At 38.1% G+C, this 19,289-nt stretch overlaps 1 protein-coding gene across 1 annotated transcript; it reads right to left on the reverse strand.

Moving 5' to 3' along the window:
• Window positions 1-7,048: 7,048 nt before the first annotated feature.
• Window positions 7,049-14,316, reverse strand: LOC116497551 (arylacetamide deacetylase-like 4). Its single transcript, XM_032201363.1, has 4 exons — window positions 14,161-14,316; window positions 9,737-9,953; window positions 8,891-8,954; window positions 7,049-7,826 (listed from the first exon to the last, which is right to left on the reverse strand). Exons 1-4 carry the CDS (start codon window positions 14,314-14,316, stop codon window positions 7,049-7,051), a joined length of 1,215 nt encoding a protein of 404 aa, XP_032057254.1.
• Between the last annotated feature and the right edge of the window lie 4,973 nt (window positions 14,317-19,289).

A 19,289-nucleotide genomic window follows, 5' to 3' on the forward strand; every position in this document is an offset into this window, starting at 1 on the left:
TAGTAATGTCAATTTGTACAGTGTTGAAACCATATCCAGCCATCCATGGCCAACACTCATTCTGACCTAACCTTATCAACTTTTTTTCTTTTTTTTTTCCTTATCAGTATCAGAACACAGATTGTAAACCAAAAGCAATTTAAAAATATTGCCCTCCCTTTTTTGTACTGCATGTTAGAAATCTGCTAAATATCTCTTAAGGCTGCTTCATTACATTATTTTGCTATAAGGAAGGAAAAATTCCAATAATTTCCCTATTAATTCATTTCAGTTTATCAGTAATGTCATTCAAGATGTTATGAAAGCACCAAAGAAGAAAGAGTGTTAAATAAATTAATGTTTTAAATGTTTTCTTCCCTTTTAGTCCAGTGATGAAACAAGTACCTTAGATCTTTGTAAACAAAAAAAGTGTTCTTTCTGGCACTAGATAGAAATCTATCTCGGATAACAAGCTACTACCAGTATCTCTTTAAACTGCAGCTCTTTGCTGATGTATTGTCATACATCCATTCTTCTACTCTTTCAGTAAGCTCCTTGCAAACCCCAGCTTTCCCAAATGCTTTACCTGTTTGTAGAAGGAACTGGTTTGCATTTGCTAAAGATTCAAGAGGTTCAGCTAAACTTGATAAAATTGATACAGCTTGGAGTTTGGAGTTGTAATGTGTATTTCTGGACATGCATGTGGTACTTTGTTCTTATAAAACATTTAACTCTTCAGAGCTCATAAAATTGATACTCTGTTCATCAAATTTAGAGTTGCTGGAGACAGACATGTTTAATATATCAGTTGGTGAGTACATAATTGACATAGTGTAAATTCTTTCCAGTGAGTCTCCATTTATGCAAGAAGATAGTCACCTCTATAATTCATTCTTTTCATCATTTTTCAGCATATTTCTAATGGACATAGCAATGATGGCAAGAGGAAGGATTATAACAATCCCTATCAATAGAAATGTGATCTTTGCTGGTTTGTTGTATTATGGTTTTCCTCCCCACCAGGCTTAACCTGTTGATTTCTGTAAGGCCTAAATAGGTGTGCAGTCAAGACCTCTTTGTAGATGGAGAATGCATAAAACTCACCAATTTCACATCTGTTGTAATTACACATCTCAGTGTAAGAGGCAGGCAGCTTTCAAACCAAACACCAATAAAGCCAAAAATGTCAGGGTAGATGGTGCTTATGAGTTACATGAACATCAGGTCTTATTGTTTTTGTAATGTCTTTCCTTAAAATATTGCAAAACATTTCACTTCTGATTGTAGACTGTGTTAGGAAACAGTTGACTAATGTGAAGCTGCTATGTGTAATACTGGAAATACTACACGCAGTAACTAAAATATGATAAAGTCGTTAGATATAATGGCTGAGGTACTGATTCAGCCAAGTATAGCCAAGCTTAGTAACTGACTGGAAGTCATAAAGCTAAGAATATAGAAAGGAAAAAAATATTACAAGGAAAGATTAAAAACAGAAATAATAGTTGCTGCTATGTTACCACTTTTAATTCTTCTTGTTTGGTTGGTTGGTTTTTTTAAGGTACCTTTTGAAATGAAACACTCCTGTATATATAATTTACCTGGCTTTGTTTGTGTGTTTATTTACTCTAGGTAATGTAGTATGACAATTAGATTCTATAATGCGATTTAACTAACTTCAGTTTCACCAAGGAGAAATCTTACTGTCCTCCAGCTCAAATTTCTGGATTTATGTAAACAAATGACTGAAAGCCTCTCAGACTTCGTCGCACCTGTACACCTCACTCATCCAATCTGGGATCTGGATTTACTGTGGCCTTTTGAGGGACAATAAAAAGATTTAAGAAATTACAGCTTAGTCCTTACCAGATGATGCAGTTTATTAAAGGTGCAGTGTAGTTACTTGATCTGTCTCTTTCTTCACTCTGCATGCCTCCTACCTATCTTTTGGTGTCCTCCCTCTTTGTTATCTCCATCTCCCCACCCAAATTGGTAGCCACTCCTTGTGCATTTTGCTCTCATTCATGACTGAACATTGCCTTCTATTCAGTCTGCTGTAAGTCCTCCCTTTCCTTTCTTCCTCTCAGTTCTGCTATGAAGTATATCCCTTCCAAATGACTCCCAGTTTAAACACTTGCTAACAAATTCTGCAGTGAAAAGCTGTACCGTGTCAAAAATTTGAAATAAAAATGATAACAAATATGTTTAGCATTCAGTGATGAACAATTAGGATTTTGTGTTGTACGATTCAGAGCAGGAACTTATTTGAAATGGTGACTTTGCAGAAGACTTTTGTTAACGTAGCGCTCTGAAATGTGGATGAGTTCTTGGATGTGTGTGCCGTGGTGGCTGTGTAGTTCTTTTCCTCAGGATGGGTGAGCTCTGCTCCACCCAAGCGGAGTCCAAATAAACCACTCCAGAACCTCCACCTGGCATTTCATGACAGGCCACCAAACCAAAATGTGTTCTTGAGTCATAAATAGTTTGAATGTAAATGGCAGAACTGCAACAGCCTTAATTTGCTGTGGCCAGATCCAGCTGACACTTATAACTCAGAATATTCAGGTTAGCAGGAGAGGAATGCATCCTCAGCAAGTTTGCTGCTGATGGTAATCATCAAAGATGGAACTGGGAGGTGCTGTTGACTCCCTGCAGTGACAAGAGGCCGTGCAGAGGGATCTAGCTAGATTGGAGCACTGGGCAGTCGTCAATGGCATGAAGTTCAGCAAAGGAAAACGTCGCATGCTGCACCTGGGATGGAGCAGGGCTGGACACAGGTACAGACTGGGAGATGCGTGGCTGGAGAGAGCAGCCCTGCAGAAAGGGACCTGGGGGTGCTGGGGACATCAGGCGCAGCGTGAGCCAGCAGTGTGCTCTGGCAGCCATGAGGGCAAACTGCATTTTGGGGCAACAAAGCTGGTAAAAGGGCTGGAGGTTGCATCCTATAAGGAGAGGCTGAGGACACTTGGGTTGTCCAGTTTGGAGAAATGAAGGCCAGGAGGTGACACGGTTGCTCTCTGCAGTGCCCTGGGCAGGGGAGGCACCGAGGGAGGCACCGCTCTCTGCTCCCTGCTAACTGATGGCATCGAATGGCCCAAAGCTGTGCCAGGGGAGGGTCAGGCTGGGTGTTAGGGACAATTCCATTACCGTGAGGGTGGCCGAACACTGGAACAGCCTCCCTAGAGAGGTGGCTGATGCCCCGTGCCAGTCGGTGATCAGGAGGCATTTGGAAAACTCCCTCACTGATGTGCTGGAGCTTTTGGTTAGCCCTGAAGAAGTCAGGCAGCTGGACTTGATCTCTGAAGGCCCCTTCCAACTGTTCTGTTCTATTCTGTCTGTTCTGTTCTGTTCCATTCACTATGATGAGAGAGTCAATAAACACAATGAAACAATGGGCGAGTAGAAGACAACTGATAGGAATAAAAGAAACCATAATTCACAGGATTCTGTCTATTTCAGCACCAGTATCCTACAGAGAATGTGCATCATAAGTAGAGAATAATATTAAATGCTTTTGTTTTTTTTTAATAATTGAATTCAAATTTTGGAGTATTTTCTAATTGTCTGCTTATTTTCCAAAATACCGGTTGTGTATTGACTTTTAAATAGAGTAGTACAAAGAGATAATGTAAAGATAGCAAAACAGAAGATAATTGAAGTTGTAAAGTTCTGTTATAAATCGCTGTAACTTAATTGGTTTAGAACAGGTAATTGAACTTGAAATTAGTATGGCTTAAATACTACTGTGTTGTTAAGCCTACTGCTTTAGTATTTGAAGGCATAGCAGCAGGTTCAGTAAAAATATTTAAGTCTAAAACACTCTATGACCTTTTGTAATGTCTTTCGGTTGCTCAGATTATGTGCCCAAGAGCAGAAAGCAGTTTCCCAGGTTATTCTAATGGCATTGAAATATCAGTTGTATACTGACATCTGGTGATTGGAATGGTGCACAACAATTTGCTTTCCCTTTCTTAATTTTCTTAACATCTTTCCGTAATACATAGCCATTCAAATAGTATCCAGACCTCCCAGCTTCACAGACCTTTTCAGCATTTCACTCGTTTTCATGTTCTGACAATGTTCTGATCTGTTCCTGAATCCTCTTATTTGTGATATACTGCCTTTGTGATGAAGTCTAGAGACCAGATTAGAATGTGGCTCTTGCCCAAATTATTTAGGGTTGACACCTCTGGAGTGGACCGGTCTTGTCCATGATCTGTTACTTTGTTGAAGGAATACATGTGCTGAGATTTTATTTTGAGTACCAGATGTTCAAAATTACCAGTTATTTCACTACTAGTCAAGTCATAAAAGAAATAAAAGATCTATAGTATCTTCAGCATGTCTTCTTGGGGCCTTATTACCTAACCAGTTGCCAGCCTTTTTCTTTGTCTCATTCTGACATTTCCTGTATGTATGTATTCTTCTAATGTATTCTTCTATAACTTTATGGACAAATTGCAAACCATGCCAATGAAGGACGTAAGCCTCAAAATTAGTGTCATTTTTGCCCATATGCAAAATAGTTAGCAGTATAACTGATACATGTATGTCTACTTAGAAATAAGGAAAAAAATGTAGGAGATTTTTTGCTATTTTGCTCATGAAAATTGAATTAATTCTGAAAGACCATGTGGAAAAGCCCTGTAAAAATTTCCTTATTGTTTTTTAAAGACTTTGTGAGTTTAGCTAGATGTCATTCAGATTGTTCTAGCAGGTTTTATTTTCCAGTATGCTGAATATAAATAACAGAACCATGCTGAGTATAGCAGAACATCCTTCCATTGTTTGTAAGGTATCTTATTCTATCTGAAGACGTCCCTTACATAATTGTCTGCAGCATTCTTTGCTTTTGATTATAGTTTAAATAAGCCAGCAGTGGGTAGAAAATGTATGCAATAATGTCAGATAAAGAGCTTATTATTTTTAAATTATAGAGCTAGAAATTTCTCTGACAAGAACAAGAGTAGTTCATAATGTGGGCAGTGTTTCAGGTATTAATTTAATCAAAGATAGTCAGAAGTTTTGACTGTAAGTCTGAAGTTTCTTACCCATGCTTCCATTTCTGCATGGAGATGCAGTATGTCTCCAACGTACTGAAGAATTCATGATACTAGTGTCTAATAGCGTGATAAAGTATTGTAATGCAGGATATAAGAGTATAATAAAAACTGAGAGGAAACAATTATAGAGTGAAACATTCATCTCAGGAGAACAGTGTCATTAAAATGTTTACTGACATTTCTAGGCAATACTCACATTTCTAATATCAAAATAAGAAATAACTAGAATGCAGCAAGCATATTTAAATCACAGTGACATTTTTATTGGAGAATGTCTTCCATCCCAGAAATTCATTATCAATTATGAATCCTTAATACAGATTTAAATTAAATGACAAATCATATGTGCAAACTGTTTTTTATCAAAATGCATGTAAAATATAGATATAAAACATTTTATGTAATTATATGTGTTGATTATACATCAAGGAGTATAAATCTTTTTATCTGGAACCAGATATAACTTTGTCATGAAAAACATTTAAGATTTCAAATAAGTATACTTATTTGACTGGAAATGTGTTTAGCCCTGTTTGCTAGTGTTTTGTTTTTGTTTTTTTTTTTTTTTAAACTCCCATAGTTTACCATCATATCTAATCGTGGCAATAAACTCATTCTCCTCTTATCTTCATGTATTTATATCATTCTAAGTGATTTTACTGAGAGCCAGGAATTTTAGGGTTACTATTTCAGCAAAATGTCTCTCTTTTTAAGGGTGTTGTTGATAGCTCTGAAAACCAGGACACTGAATGACTTGGATTATACTAGAAAATGTAAATCATCAATATTTGGGTTACTATAGTTTGTCTACCTGTCAGCTACTCTTTTTCTTTAAAAGCTGTAGGTTTATTAGCCTCCTTTCCCAAGGCAATAAACTTTGTGACATGTTATACCCCATGTGATTTTCTCTTTTACTTTGCATGTTAAGATCTGAACTCTTTAACTGGCTGCCACTAAGTACTGGAGTAGTGTCTCATGTTTAGACATCAGTGCTCAAGTTCTATATTCAACTCAAAAATGTTTGGTTGCGTTTTCTGTGATTTCTTGTTCTGGTATCAAGAAGGTATCATTATTTTATGAATTAGAGGAGAAAGAAGTGGTGAGTCTGGCTCCATCTTCTTTGCACTCTCCCTTCAGATATTTATAGACATTGGAAAGATCCCTCTGAGCTTCCTTTTCTCCAGGCTGAACAGTCCCAGCTCTCTCACAGGAGAGGTGCTCCAGTCCCTGGCTCATTGTGGTGGCTCCGCATTGGATTCTTTCCAGTATGTCTAGGTCTCTCTCATACTGGGGGTCCCAGAACAGGAGTAAGGTTGCAGGGTTGGAACTTCTTTCTTTTATGTCTATGCTCAGATCTATTCTGCGACATTCACCTCTCTTCAAGGCTGTCTCAATCTCAGCTTTTATAAGATAAATATCTCAATAAATCATGGACCATGGTTGCTATATATCACAGTTTATATATTATTATTCGGACTTTATTAAGCCAAGCTTCAGGGGAAGGTTTAGGTTGGATATTAGGAGAAATTTCTTTACTGAAAGGATTGTGCGGCATTGGAATGGCATGCCAAGAGTCACCATCCCTGGACATCTTCAAGAAATGTGTAGATTTAGAACTTAGTAACATGGTTTAGTGGTAGAACTTAGTACTAGTTTAAAGGTTGGACTAGATGAGTGTAGAGGTCTTTTCCAACCTGAATGATTCTGTTAATCTATGATGCATTGTGAAACACTTGCCATGGGGGGGCAGATCTTTTATGGATACAACAGAAAACTTTGAAGGAGATGGTAGAAGAAAGGAAAATTCATCTGATTTTGCATACCGTAAGTAAAAATGAAGAGAAAGCCATCACAAAATCAATTTCTTGGATAAAAAAGACAATAAATCAAATGCCGAAATTTCAAGAGATGGTTTAAGAAAAGGAAAATGAAGGTGTTTCTGAAAAATCTTTGCAAGCAGTGAGCAATAGGAATCAGGAAAGGGAATGAAAGAATCGGGTTGAGTTTTACATCAACCTTAGAAATTTTGTTATCTTTTCCAGGCCTTTGAGGCCAGATCGGAATGATGCTATCTTACCATAAACTGCTAAGAATATTGTTCCATGGAATCCCTCTTGCAGATGGCACAAGGTCACTTTTACACCCTGATCCTCTAATCGTTTCTTGTACAGCAGTCCATCATCTCTAAGTACATCGTATTCGCAGGTCAGAATGAAAGTCTCAGGAAGCTGAGCAATAACGCTGTCTTCAGATAGCAGTGGTGAAAAAACAGGCTCAAGAATAGTCTTGGCCAATTTATAGATTTCTTCTGAGAATGGTTGTTCTGTAGTTGGTGTATAGCCTCTTGTTTTAAACTCGTGAGGGATGTTATCAGGACTCAGCCATTTCTGATACTTCAGTCTCAATTCTTCTGAAACATGACAACCTTGAAGCACATTGTTTACGGCAGACGAGTCTGCGTTGAGATACTTCAAACCAAGAGAGATGGTTCGTTCCTTTAACAAAATGGGAATGCTCTCATTCTGCTGATAGGAAGGCAAATTAAAGTTTACACCCTGGAGAAAAGGATATATAAGGATTTGTGCTCTCAGCTTTGGGACATCTTTTCTGTTTACAAGTGCTTGGGCAACAGCAGCAGTGAGTGTACCTCCACTACTGTCTCCACAGACAATAATGCGAGAAGGGTCTACTCCATAATCTTGTGCTGTCCTCATAAAGTGTATGGTGGCAGTGAGACAGTCCTCAAATTGGGTTGGATATGGGTACTCAGGAGCTAAGCGATACCTAAATAGGAATGAAAGTGTTTTAACATAGTCATATCTAACGAATGGTCCCCTTGTTGTCCTTAACATTCGTGCTTTCATATACTTCATGCTGAAGATAGGACAACTTTCTGAGATTATAATTACACCAACAGAATTGCTAATAATTACTGCTTATGCTGTTTTATTGCTACGATTGTTAATGTTTGAGGGGGGTCAGTGCATTCTTCTATCTTTGCAAAATATGTATTTAATTGCCTAGCAGGTGACTCAGGGGACTGAGGGCACACACTGAGTTTCTGTACAATTAGATGGCAAGGCACATATGTGTGAATTCATCTGTCAGCAATTCTACTTCTCCAGATTTCCAAAATTTGGAAAAAAAAAAAAATCCAAACACATGGTTAGAGAATGTAAGTGTAGAAAATGGATAACGAAAATACAAAAAGGTTTCAGCATTTTTCCATAAGCTGAATTTTGTATAAACAGAATCAGTAAGAGCTGATGATTCTTCAAGTGTTTGGGGCTGTAAATAGTGATTAGTGCAATTTTAATTAAATTCCAAGACAACAACTGTTTTCATGAATTTTTAAAATTTGGTTATTTTAAAAATGTATTACAGCTCTTCACAAAAAGGTTTTAAATAGTCATCTCTGGTTGGTTGCAAGTGAAATGTGGACTCTGTGCACACACATACATAGTTTTTCAGAAGAACTACTAAAATGAGTATTTAGTGGTCTGGGCAACTGTGCTATCAATAGAGGTAGTTATTTCAAACACAATGCAGGCTTCAACTTCCAGTGCTTTGTATATGGCTTTAGGAAATAAAAACATCCTCATCTAATGGTAGCTACAAATTATAAAATTGCTATAATGGAAATTTGGAAATAAATAAGTGGGGATTAGTTGACTAGTTCTTTCTAAGGGTAATTAGCACTGGTGAAATGCATGTGATCATTAAATACAAATACTCAACGCAGATTGCTAGGAAATTGGCTTGCAGCAACTAAAGCATTAAAGAATTATAAACCTGGAAAGGAGACACGAATGGCTGTCACGTTGCGTGTTTGGATCGACTCCACTTACCCAACAGACACAACCACTGAGTTGGTTTTCCTAGCAAAGTAGCGGCATGTTCTTTCATAGGCCTCTGTAAAAACAAAACATATCAATGGAGTTGTAACTTGTTTGAAAAGTAAGTCAGATGAAAATATTCTGCTGTTTTTAATCTCTGTTTTGTGATTAAGCTACACTGTAAATCTTCTATTGTTGGTATGACCTAATCTGGGCATTGCTCATAGTTTCATTGCATCTGTGGGAATCTTCTTGCCAGTAAGAAACCTGGAATTATTACCATTCATTGTTTCATTCTCCTCACTGAAAAGTTAATAGAAAGCACCACTGCTGCTACTGCCAAAGTGGCATTGAAGATGAAAAGTCATTAAAAGAAGAAAAAGAAAAAAAAAAAAAAAAAAAAGCAGCCAAATCTAGCATTTGTTGTTGTTGTTTTTTAGGAGACACCATCTAATCTCTTACCCCTTTCCATTTCAAAATCCAAATTGCATTTTTTCCCTGAAAGCACTTCCATTGTAAATGCACAACAGTATACGGACATATACACAAGCTTGCACATATATGTGAGCATGAACTGAGTTCTTGGGAAAAAAAAAAATTATGAAATTTTCAACTTTTCTCATAAGCATGAGGGAAAAGACAATAAATGATCAGAGAAGTTCTACATACATGATCTGTAGAAAGATCATTTAACTTGATGCCTGCTGCATATAAGTAAAATTACTCTGCTATCCTGGCATGATTTTTTTTATTTATAATGCTTTACCTACTACCTCATCTTGTCTTTTAAGAATACAGCATCAGATCAGTAACTGCATAGTATTTGTAGACACAACTCATATTATTTACATTACTTACGAATGCTTCCAAACCGTCCAACTCCGCCATGAAAATAAAGGATTCCTCTTCTCTGTCCACTGGTTGACATTTTTGGCTGGTATATTCTTACTTTAACCTTCTCAAATCTTAAGTCTTTGATAAAAAGATGTTTATCTTTTGGTGGCGGTATTCCATCCATTATAATCCTGAGGAAATGGACTTCTGAAGTGATACCAATTTTTTCCAGTAATGTTGCCTGTTAATAAAGGAAGAGAAACCACAAATTAATACAAATTTCCATCTTACCTGGAGGATGAGCACAAAAGCTTAAATTTCCATGGTCAGTTCAAACTTTGTCTCCTGATGGTTCTGACAATGAAGTGGCCAGTTATGATGATGTGGGTACACCTTTGTTGTAATGCAAACCCTGTGAAAATCTGTAACTCAGAGGGCAATAGATTTGAAAGGAATGGATGAATTTATCTTCTGTAACTGCCTGAGAAGAATCTTCTGCCTTGTGTCCGTGCATCTCCAGAAGCAAAGCCTTCCTGTGGGCAAACCTGGCTGTAAGTCACTTTCTCAGTATCACTGTCACTGGTTCGTTAATACCATCGTGCATCTCTGGCAAAAATGTTATCAGTACTATTTAGCAGAACACAGGGTTAGCTTTGGTAATAATTTCTGGGTTATATTAGAAAGTTTAGATGTTGGCATGTTGTTTTTCAACTGAACTCATTTTGCAGTTGTGAAATCCTGGCTTAGATTATACCAGTAGAAGAACACTCAAGCTGTTAATAGTAGATAGAAGGTGTCAAATACTTCCCCTTACTGGTGTTTAAGTAGCCCTGTGTTTGAACAAAAGGAGACAGTAGTTAAAGCATTTTAAAATTTCTCTTTGTGTGGCTAATTCTTTGGTTTCCCAAACTCTCACTGCTTTTTAACTTGCAGAACATTTTTCTGTAGTATCTACCACAGCTGGCCTCCTGAACAAGAATAGTTTTGAACCTTAGCTCAACATTCACATAGCTCAGTGATTTGTACTTAAACATTCAAAGCTGAAGATTGGAGTCAGTCTGAGCTAGTCTACGTTGCGTCTGGATGGCTTTAAGCTGTTTTGGTTGCAGTCTGATCTAGTCTATGAAGAAAAAATACGAGGCAATATCACTCATTTCCACTCTATCTGGATTAAATGTTGTAATTTTTTTCTTCTCTAATGAGTAATATAATCTGTTGTGTTGCCATTATTCATATAGATGTGTTTCAAAAACCAATTATATATACAAAGGTATATACTGAATGTATCTTAAAATCCCATAGTGAGAGTCTTGCATTTTCACCTCACATTTCACAGACCTCATGTAGTTAATAATGTGGTCCTGTTAAATATGGCAGATAGCCCATTTTGTACCGTTTGAAGAGCTGATCCCATGTACAAGAAGGATCATTTTGTAGCCTAGCTTTAGTCTCATACTGGTTCCTTCTGCAGATCTCCTCTATGACGTCCATGGGAAAATAACTTTTGTTTCTTTAAGTCTCCAGTTCCCTCTGGTGTGTGACATTTCATTTTTGTTAAACATGTAATAGTTTCACTGGTCAATTTTTGTAGAGATTGACATTTATTTATATTGTTCTTAGTCACTTCACTGTTAGTTGTGAATATCTGCTGTGGAGTACCTGCAACAAATCGCAGTTACAAAGGACACCAGTATCATCACACACAATCTTCATAGTTATTTCTGGTAATATGCAAATGAAATTTTAATCAGGTGGTTGTGTTTTAAACTGCACAGTTCCCATGAATGTTCTACAGGAGTCAGCATAGTTTGCATTTTTGCTTTTTCTCATTCAAATCTATTCTTTAGTCAGTATGCTCCCTGCAGTACTGGGTTTTCACTTACAGTTTCTGGAAAAAAGTCATCACTTACACGTCAGCTGCAAGACCAGGCTATGTATACTTAAAGGGGTGTTTAGAATGTATGTAGGCTAGTCATCACCAGTTTGTTACCAGAAATCCCGCTTTTTGGATCTTCATGTTCATAAAATTTGGTTAATCATAGGTGATTAGCCAAGTTGGCCAAATGTGATGTGCATTTTGGCTCTCGCAAAGAAATGCAACTGCTTAGCAGTGTAATTTGTAAACCAGTAGTTGCACAGGTTGGTTGTGGATTGTTTAAAGATTTTCAAAAATGCTAGCTGACATGACAGCTTGAAAAGAAAGCCTAATGGGTAGCATGAGACAGCCAAAGGACAGGAGTGAAGAGCTGTGACCTCCTTTGAAGCATTGTCTAGCTCGGCCTGTGCAATCAGTGCAAGCACAACAGACTGTGTTGTTTGTCTATTTTATTATTATTATATTTATTTATTATATATATTTATTATACATTATGTTATTCTATTTATTATTATATATTATAAATACATATATATATTGTGAATGCAGTGTTGTCATTCGCAGTGAAATGCTGAAAAACTGACCCCACCGACAACAACTGGCATGGAGGTTTCCATGCACCAGGAGAAAAGCTGTGTGAGGGGCAGAGGAACCCGAGTTAGATTACAAAGGAGACTCCAGATACGTGTTCAGGCAGAGGACCAGGGCCTGCAGCAACACGCACATAGTGACTGGTGCCAGCAGGAGGGCCGTGCCGACTGTGCTAACCATGGTGTGAGTCCTTTGTTCTCTTTACACAGGTACACAGGCCTGCCATCTGCACCCAGTTTGTGCCAGCCCTTCTGCCTAAATCACTACTAGGATAAATTGGGTCCAGAAAGCTTACAGAGCTATTAACCCAAGCATAATTTAATCAGCCCCTCGATCATTGCAGGTCTGTTTCCCAGGAAGGACAGGTTTAAAGCGCTCTGACTAGTGTTTAGCTTTACTGATCTGTCCATTTTTCTTCTTATAGACCAAATAGTAAATGAAAAAAAAAAGAAAGGATGGGTAGATTTTTCTATGAAGAATTTTTATAGAATCATAGAATGGTCTGGGTTGGAAGGGACCTTAAAGATCACCTGGCTCTAACCCCCTGCCACAGGCAGAGACACTTCTCACAATACCAGGTTGCAAAAAGCCTCATCCAACCTGGCCTTGAACACTTGCAGGGATGGGGCATCCACAGCTCCTCAGTGCAACCTTATTAAGACATTGCTCTTTTTATTTAAGTATATCCTTATAGGTGAATGCAAATAATTCTTCATAAAATTTATTAGGTTGCACATAGCTGCTTCAAACTGGTTTGTCTCCAGTGACTTCACATGCATCTTTGTCTCAGCTGAACACTAGGTCTCTCCTAGTAAACTTTTGTTTTCCCTGCAGTTTTGACCTCGTGGGTTGCCATCCCTTGAAAGGATTTGGCTACTTTGCCATAAGTAATCTGCCTGACAGCAGACTCAAAATTTCCTTGCATTTATACTTTATTTTAATCATACATTAATATCCTGGTCCTTCTGCTCCTTTTAGGTGATGTGGTACAATGCTTTTCCTTGGCCTCTCACTGGCCAGCAGAAAGGATAGGAAATGAGATTAGAAGTAAAGAACTACGTTAGTCACCAGTGAGCTTCTGAATTCTGCAGTTTGGCCTTTCACATATGAATTACGCAAAGATAAAACTTTGTCTGATGGATAAAGAGTAAATGTGGAGCTCCACACATAGTATAGTGTATGTAAGAAAACTTAATTTGACTTACTATCCCATTTTATTTCATTGCTTTACTATCATAGCAGCATTCGGAGCTGGGTGAGGTGTTCTCAAGGGACATAATGAGTCACGTCCTCAGAAGCTTACTGGCTTCAAACAAAAACTTAATAAGCAGTGTAGCAAGGAAAGAGAGGAAAAACTAATAACATTAGAACATGTCATGCACAACACAAGGAAACTGAAGCTTTTTTTTTTATATAATTGTATAATTTAAAAGGCTGAAAGAAATCTTGATTTAGCAATCACAAAAGTGTTTTTTAAATGTGCACTAACTCAAAAAAAGGAAGTCTTATAAACATGCTGTAAGACCAGAGATCTTGAATGCGACAGCTGTCTGTCAGATGGCACAGAAGCAGAGCAATGCATTTGTAGCAGAGAGCTGAGATCACGTAGTTACTCATTCTCTAAATAAGGACTGTGTTGCACAGAGCAATGTTCCACATAGAACATGTGGTAGCTTCTCACATTTCCCGGCTCTGCATGAGGCAACAGGATTAAAAAGCTAAAACTTAAGCAATCAGAAAAAATGGGATATTGGACTGTCCACTGAATTTTATTTTTCTATATTGTTATCTTTAGTGTATAGCAAGCAATGGAGTCATCTTGCACCCAGCTGAGCTGAAGTTGTCTGCAGGGGTACCGTATAAATCCAGCTGTGTATTTGCAGTATATTTAGACATTTATACTATTAAAAAAATCACCAATCTCTTATCCCTCTATCAGAAATTAAATTAAAAATTCCAGCTTTAAGCAAAGTTTACTTACCAGACCAAACCCGAAGTTCATGATATAATGAAAAAGGTAAAGCTTTTTGCGCTGACTCATTCCAGGCGGGATTTTTGCCTTGGGGTGTTCATAATAGAAAGACATTGCCACAAGAACAGCCAAAACAACCAGAAAAATTGTGAAGAGAAGTTCCATCTTGCTGTACTGTTAGGAGTCAAGTGGAAGAAGCAGCTGTGACCTCCTTCCCCCTCTGACTTTGGAAGTATTTCTGAAGGTAAAGTGCAGGTTTAGCAATTCTCTTCATATCCCATCATCCAGCTCTTAAAAATCCCAATAGGAAAATGAAAGCATGTGGCAATCAAACCATACAATTAAATAGATAGTAACAATTAGTCACAAGGGAGGCTTGCATAAGTTTTTCATATTTACAGCTTACATGTTTTGATTCTGTGCCCATCACCGTAGAACCAGTGCTTGGCGTATCTGTAGCATCAGTGTTACAAGAAGACAAAAACTTGTTATGTCTCTGCCTATTGCTTGAATACAGTCAAGCCTGGATCTTTTCTGAGTTCCCGTGGAATAGGATTTCTTAGCCATCTCCTTCAGAGCTGTTCAGTTTCTTGTTTTCTTGTGCCTCCATGCCTTTTTAAGACTTCCAGTGAAATCTAAGTTTCAGCGTTGTGAACATCTCATCTCTCTTCACCTTTTATTTGGTGCCTGTCATATAAATTACTTGTTTGTGTATCTATACAAATACACATAAACCTCTGCTGATGTATGCATTTACCCCACCCCTGATTCTTTAGCTTAGAATGGTGTCTTTTCAAAACAAGGATAGTATTTGGTTTGGGTTTTTATATAGCACTGTTAGGATTTGGTTTTGAGAGCATTTGAATATGATTGCATTATTGCTAAAATAATAATAGTGGAACAGCTGACAACCAAGCCAAATGAAAAAAAAATACAGCTGTTAAAAAACAGAAGCATCTCCAGTGATAATATTTAACTCTGTGAGTGTCTGACAGCGTCCTTTCTGAAGGATATAGGAGCGGTTATATAACTCCTGGTAAGAGTATTATCAGATGTGGATCTGCTCTGCTGAAGTTGACAGAGCTAGGCTGATTTTTATTAGCTTTGGATTCAAGACCTGCAGTAGAGATTGATCTCAAATTATGTATGACAGTTTTGTGTGAAGAGGTATATTATAGGTAACTGCACGTTATATGTAGGACTTAGAAAATTTGTTTCTGATAGGTCTTACAGGCAATTCCTAATTACATGAAGGTCACCTCCAGACAGATACAAGCATCATTAGGGACTCTCAGTTTTCAGGTGAGATGGTGTTAATGTATTTCCTAACATTTCTCATTCACAGAGGGCAAGTAAAATATTTATTTGGTACTCGGATTCAACCAAAGCACTGAAATACATGTATACCTTACAGGGGTTTCAAATGGTGACTAGTCTCTGTGCTTTTTGCAGGGGTGAATATCACAGTAATTTAGTATTAGAGTTTGTGAACTGTGCAACAAATAAAAAGGAAACTCATTCCCAACAGCTCCCTTTGTGGCTGTCTTGGCTCCAGCTCAAACCAGAATTGCTCTTTGGGATGCAGCTTGATAAATTGATTGATAGATTGACTGCTTTTGTACACAGTCATGCAATTACATCTTTGAATGTAATATAACTAGAAGCAGCTGCAGTCTGAAGTATCAGTGGTTTGCATCTTGCTTGTTCCTCGTTCAAATCTTCTTTCCAGCAGGTCAAAGCCTGTGCCAACTGTTTTCTTTGGTTATTTTGGTGATGGTGTTTTTTCAGCAGTCTCTTGGTTGAGCCTTAGAATACTGCAGTCTCTGTCTTCTCATGAAAGTGTTGCTTACAGATATCATTTCAGGTAGAAATATAATTGCAGCTGATGAAAACTAGACCTGAACTTGATGGTTTCAGGACTAGTAGCAAAGACTAGACATCAGCAGCCTTCTCTTTTCTGTGTATTCCGTGTGCCTTCCTCTGGAAATAACATGCTTGTATTCTTCAGCACACAAATCATTAGTTCCAAGATTTAACCTGAAACAAACAAAAATCTGTAAAACAAAGCTTTTTCAGTGCGTATGATGTCACCTTTGGGAACCGCATCTCTTTACCAGTCTGCTCAAACTGTGAAGGCAACAGGTTCTCTGGAAAGTAGCAGTACAGGTAAAATGAGTGCTTTTTTTCTTTCTTTCTTTTTTTTTTCCTTCAAAAAGAGAGTACAATGGATAGGCTGACCTTGAGATGTATGTTAAAATGAAACTTAAACTCAGAGAACCCCAAAGCTTTAGAATGCACAGTGTATGACCTGCACAGGAAAAAAAGATCTCATGCTTAATTTCTGACTTCAGAAACTGTTTAGTAGTTGTTTAGAATAAACAAGAAGGAAGTTAATTTTATAGTGTGGAGATTCATTCTCTGAGAAGAAACTCCATGTTCTGCTTCATCTGCCCAAACTGTTTGTTCATGTTATCCAGCAACACTTTGGCAACTTTCATATCCCAAGATCCCATTCCCTGTCTCTCCCTTGCCAGAAGGTTGTTTACTTGCTTTGTACAAAATCTAATTCCTTTTTGTTTATTCTTTCATGCAGCACTTGTGTCAGCCAGCTCGGTAAGGGATATTGGTGAAAGGCACATTGCCTGTAGCCTGGAGATTGGGATGCTTTCTTGGGACCCTATCACGACTGAGGTGCATATCAGCTTTCTCACAGCTCAGAAAAGAGCATTAGGAAATAGCATTGCACAAAATGTGGTTGCAGCTCCCTTCTGTAGCATCTAATAATGAAAGTAATTATTCAGCTTTGTGCTAAATTTCATGCTGTCCCAATGACTTAGGTGTGGTCTAAGTATGCCTATCAGATTTGGCCCCTCTGGCAACCTCAGCAGTCTTCTGACACCTGTGACAGAACATTTGTTCTAAAGTTCTTACCACCTATAGATCAGCTGATTTCAAATCTTTTTGCTGCCACTTTACCAAGAGCTGGTAACTCTTGGACTCTTATGGACACATTAAGTAGGTGCAGATATCACAGCATCCCACCAACACCCGGTCATCAATGCTAGAGCCTCCATGTAAAAACTCTTCTAGAATCTGGATATCAGCAGGAAAAGAAACAATCTAGTTGGTTCATGAAGTAAGAAATTAGTTTTCTCTGGGCATTGCATGTACATGGAGTAACATTTAACATTTTATTAGCACAAACATCAGGAATTTATAAGCTTACTTCAGTCTCAGGATGGGACTTTTCAACCTTTCCAAACCTTTCCAAACATATGTTCTGTTTCTCCAGCTTCTGCCTTTTTAACCTTATCTCTTACTCCTGTAGAAGAGACCCCAGGAATTTGTCCCTGAGGCCAAAATCCCATTTTCTCCTGCCTCAGGATCTTCCTTTCTTACTGATTTCCAGTGTAGGGCTAAATGCCAGTGCCTGAATCATTCTTGTCAACATTGTCAATATCCTAAGCTTTTACTCTGTTGTGTGTCTGCACATGCTAGGGGAGACTGAGCCAGCTGGAACAGACATGAAATCTTCCCTCACGTAGACTTCAGGTGGTCACAAGATCTCTCTGCCTGTTTCTAAATCACGGTGCTGCTGAGGTGACCTGCCAAGACTTGGGCACACCAGGTGCCAATGGACGCCTCTGCTCAGGTGCTGGAAGAGGGCTCCTTAGAGGAGGTGCTGCTGGACCCAAGAAGCTCCTGTTAAGTCCTGCATAGCAGGAGTGCCATCTGGTGCTGAAAAGCTGAACTTGGAAGCTGAACTCCCCCAGTCGAATCCTCACCAGCATACACTTAGTGCCATTAGCTGTAAGCTTGCATGCGAAGTACTGACAAACTCTGCTAATGGCTTGTTTTGTGCCTGCTTGTAACTATCTGTATTTCTTTGCATGCATAATTCCTTGGGGAAAAGGCATTTGTGTGCATAATTCTGTAGGCACATTGCAAGTCTGGGATTGTGCTCTAAGTACTTGACTGTAGCTCATTGAGCATGCAGGCAGTGAGAGGGACATGCTGTTAGAAAGTGCTTGATTGAAGAGGAGATTAAAAATTATGTTGTGTCTTTCCTTAGAAAATAGGAAAATATGTAAATGAGTGATAATTTTGAAAGCTAATTCCACACTTCGAATATTATAAAGTGGTTTATATGAATATGTGCGTATGAACATATGAAATGTTTATATGAACAAGCATTCTATCTCACGAATGTGAGACACATAGCAGATCTATAATTAATTAAATCAGAGGACGGGAAATTCCATGGAGACAATTAGATCTTGCTACTTTCTAAAATTCAGAAAATATTGGAGTCATTATTTAAAAAGGAACATGCTGTTTCTGTACTTGCTGTTCTCTGCTTACCCATCTGCACTACCATGGTTATAACCCTCTATACAGATTAAAATGCATGTGTTAAAAAGAGCTAATAATACTGCAGACATTATAAAGATAAATTGATTAACTTTTGTAGTAAATTAAGACCTAGTGATAAAGGACCATGGCAAAACCTCGGTAGTAGATCAGTGCAGAATTTGGAGAGTGGGCCATAAATGATGCCTAAGTCCAGACATTGAATAATGAAAAGAAAATTGGTATGGATTGCTGAACTGGCTAGGAGTAGAACATTCAGGGCAATGAATGAGATGTATGTAAAATGTATGTGATCATCTCATAACATGTTATATACAAGGTGGAATTGAATTGTATGGACATCCTTAGTTCTGTACTGGCAGAGTTCTGCAGAGTGTTCAAAAGGACAACAAAAGCAACATGATGACCAAGCAGAGAAATGTATTTCCAAATGAGGAGGGCTACATGGGGAATGCCTTCCAGTCTTCTGTCCCTGAAACGCCTCTGCTCTGCTGGTCACCAGTATGGCATGGGAAAGAGGCTGTCTTTCAGGGAGCCCATCATTTAGGTACAAGAAGAGTGAAATAGTTTACAGAAGATTTTGCTCAGTACAGTCACAGTTTGGAAGGTGGGGAAGTGGCAGAGGAAGAATTTTGGAGTACTATATATAGGCATATTTGGGTGGTTTTGCCAAGAGCCACAAAGATGTTTATATGATATTTATCAGTGGCAAACTATCTATCTACCTATCTATGTACCTATCTATCTATCTATCTATCTATTGCAAA

Source organism: Aythya fuligula, chromosome 21 (assembly GCF_009819795.1).
Source record: "Aythya fuligula isolate bAytFul2 chromosome 21, bAytFul2.pri, whole genome shotgun sequence".
NCBI classification, from domain to species: Eukaryota; Metazoa; Chordata; class Aves; order Anseriformes; family Anatidae; genus Aythya; species Aythya fuligula.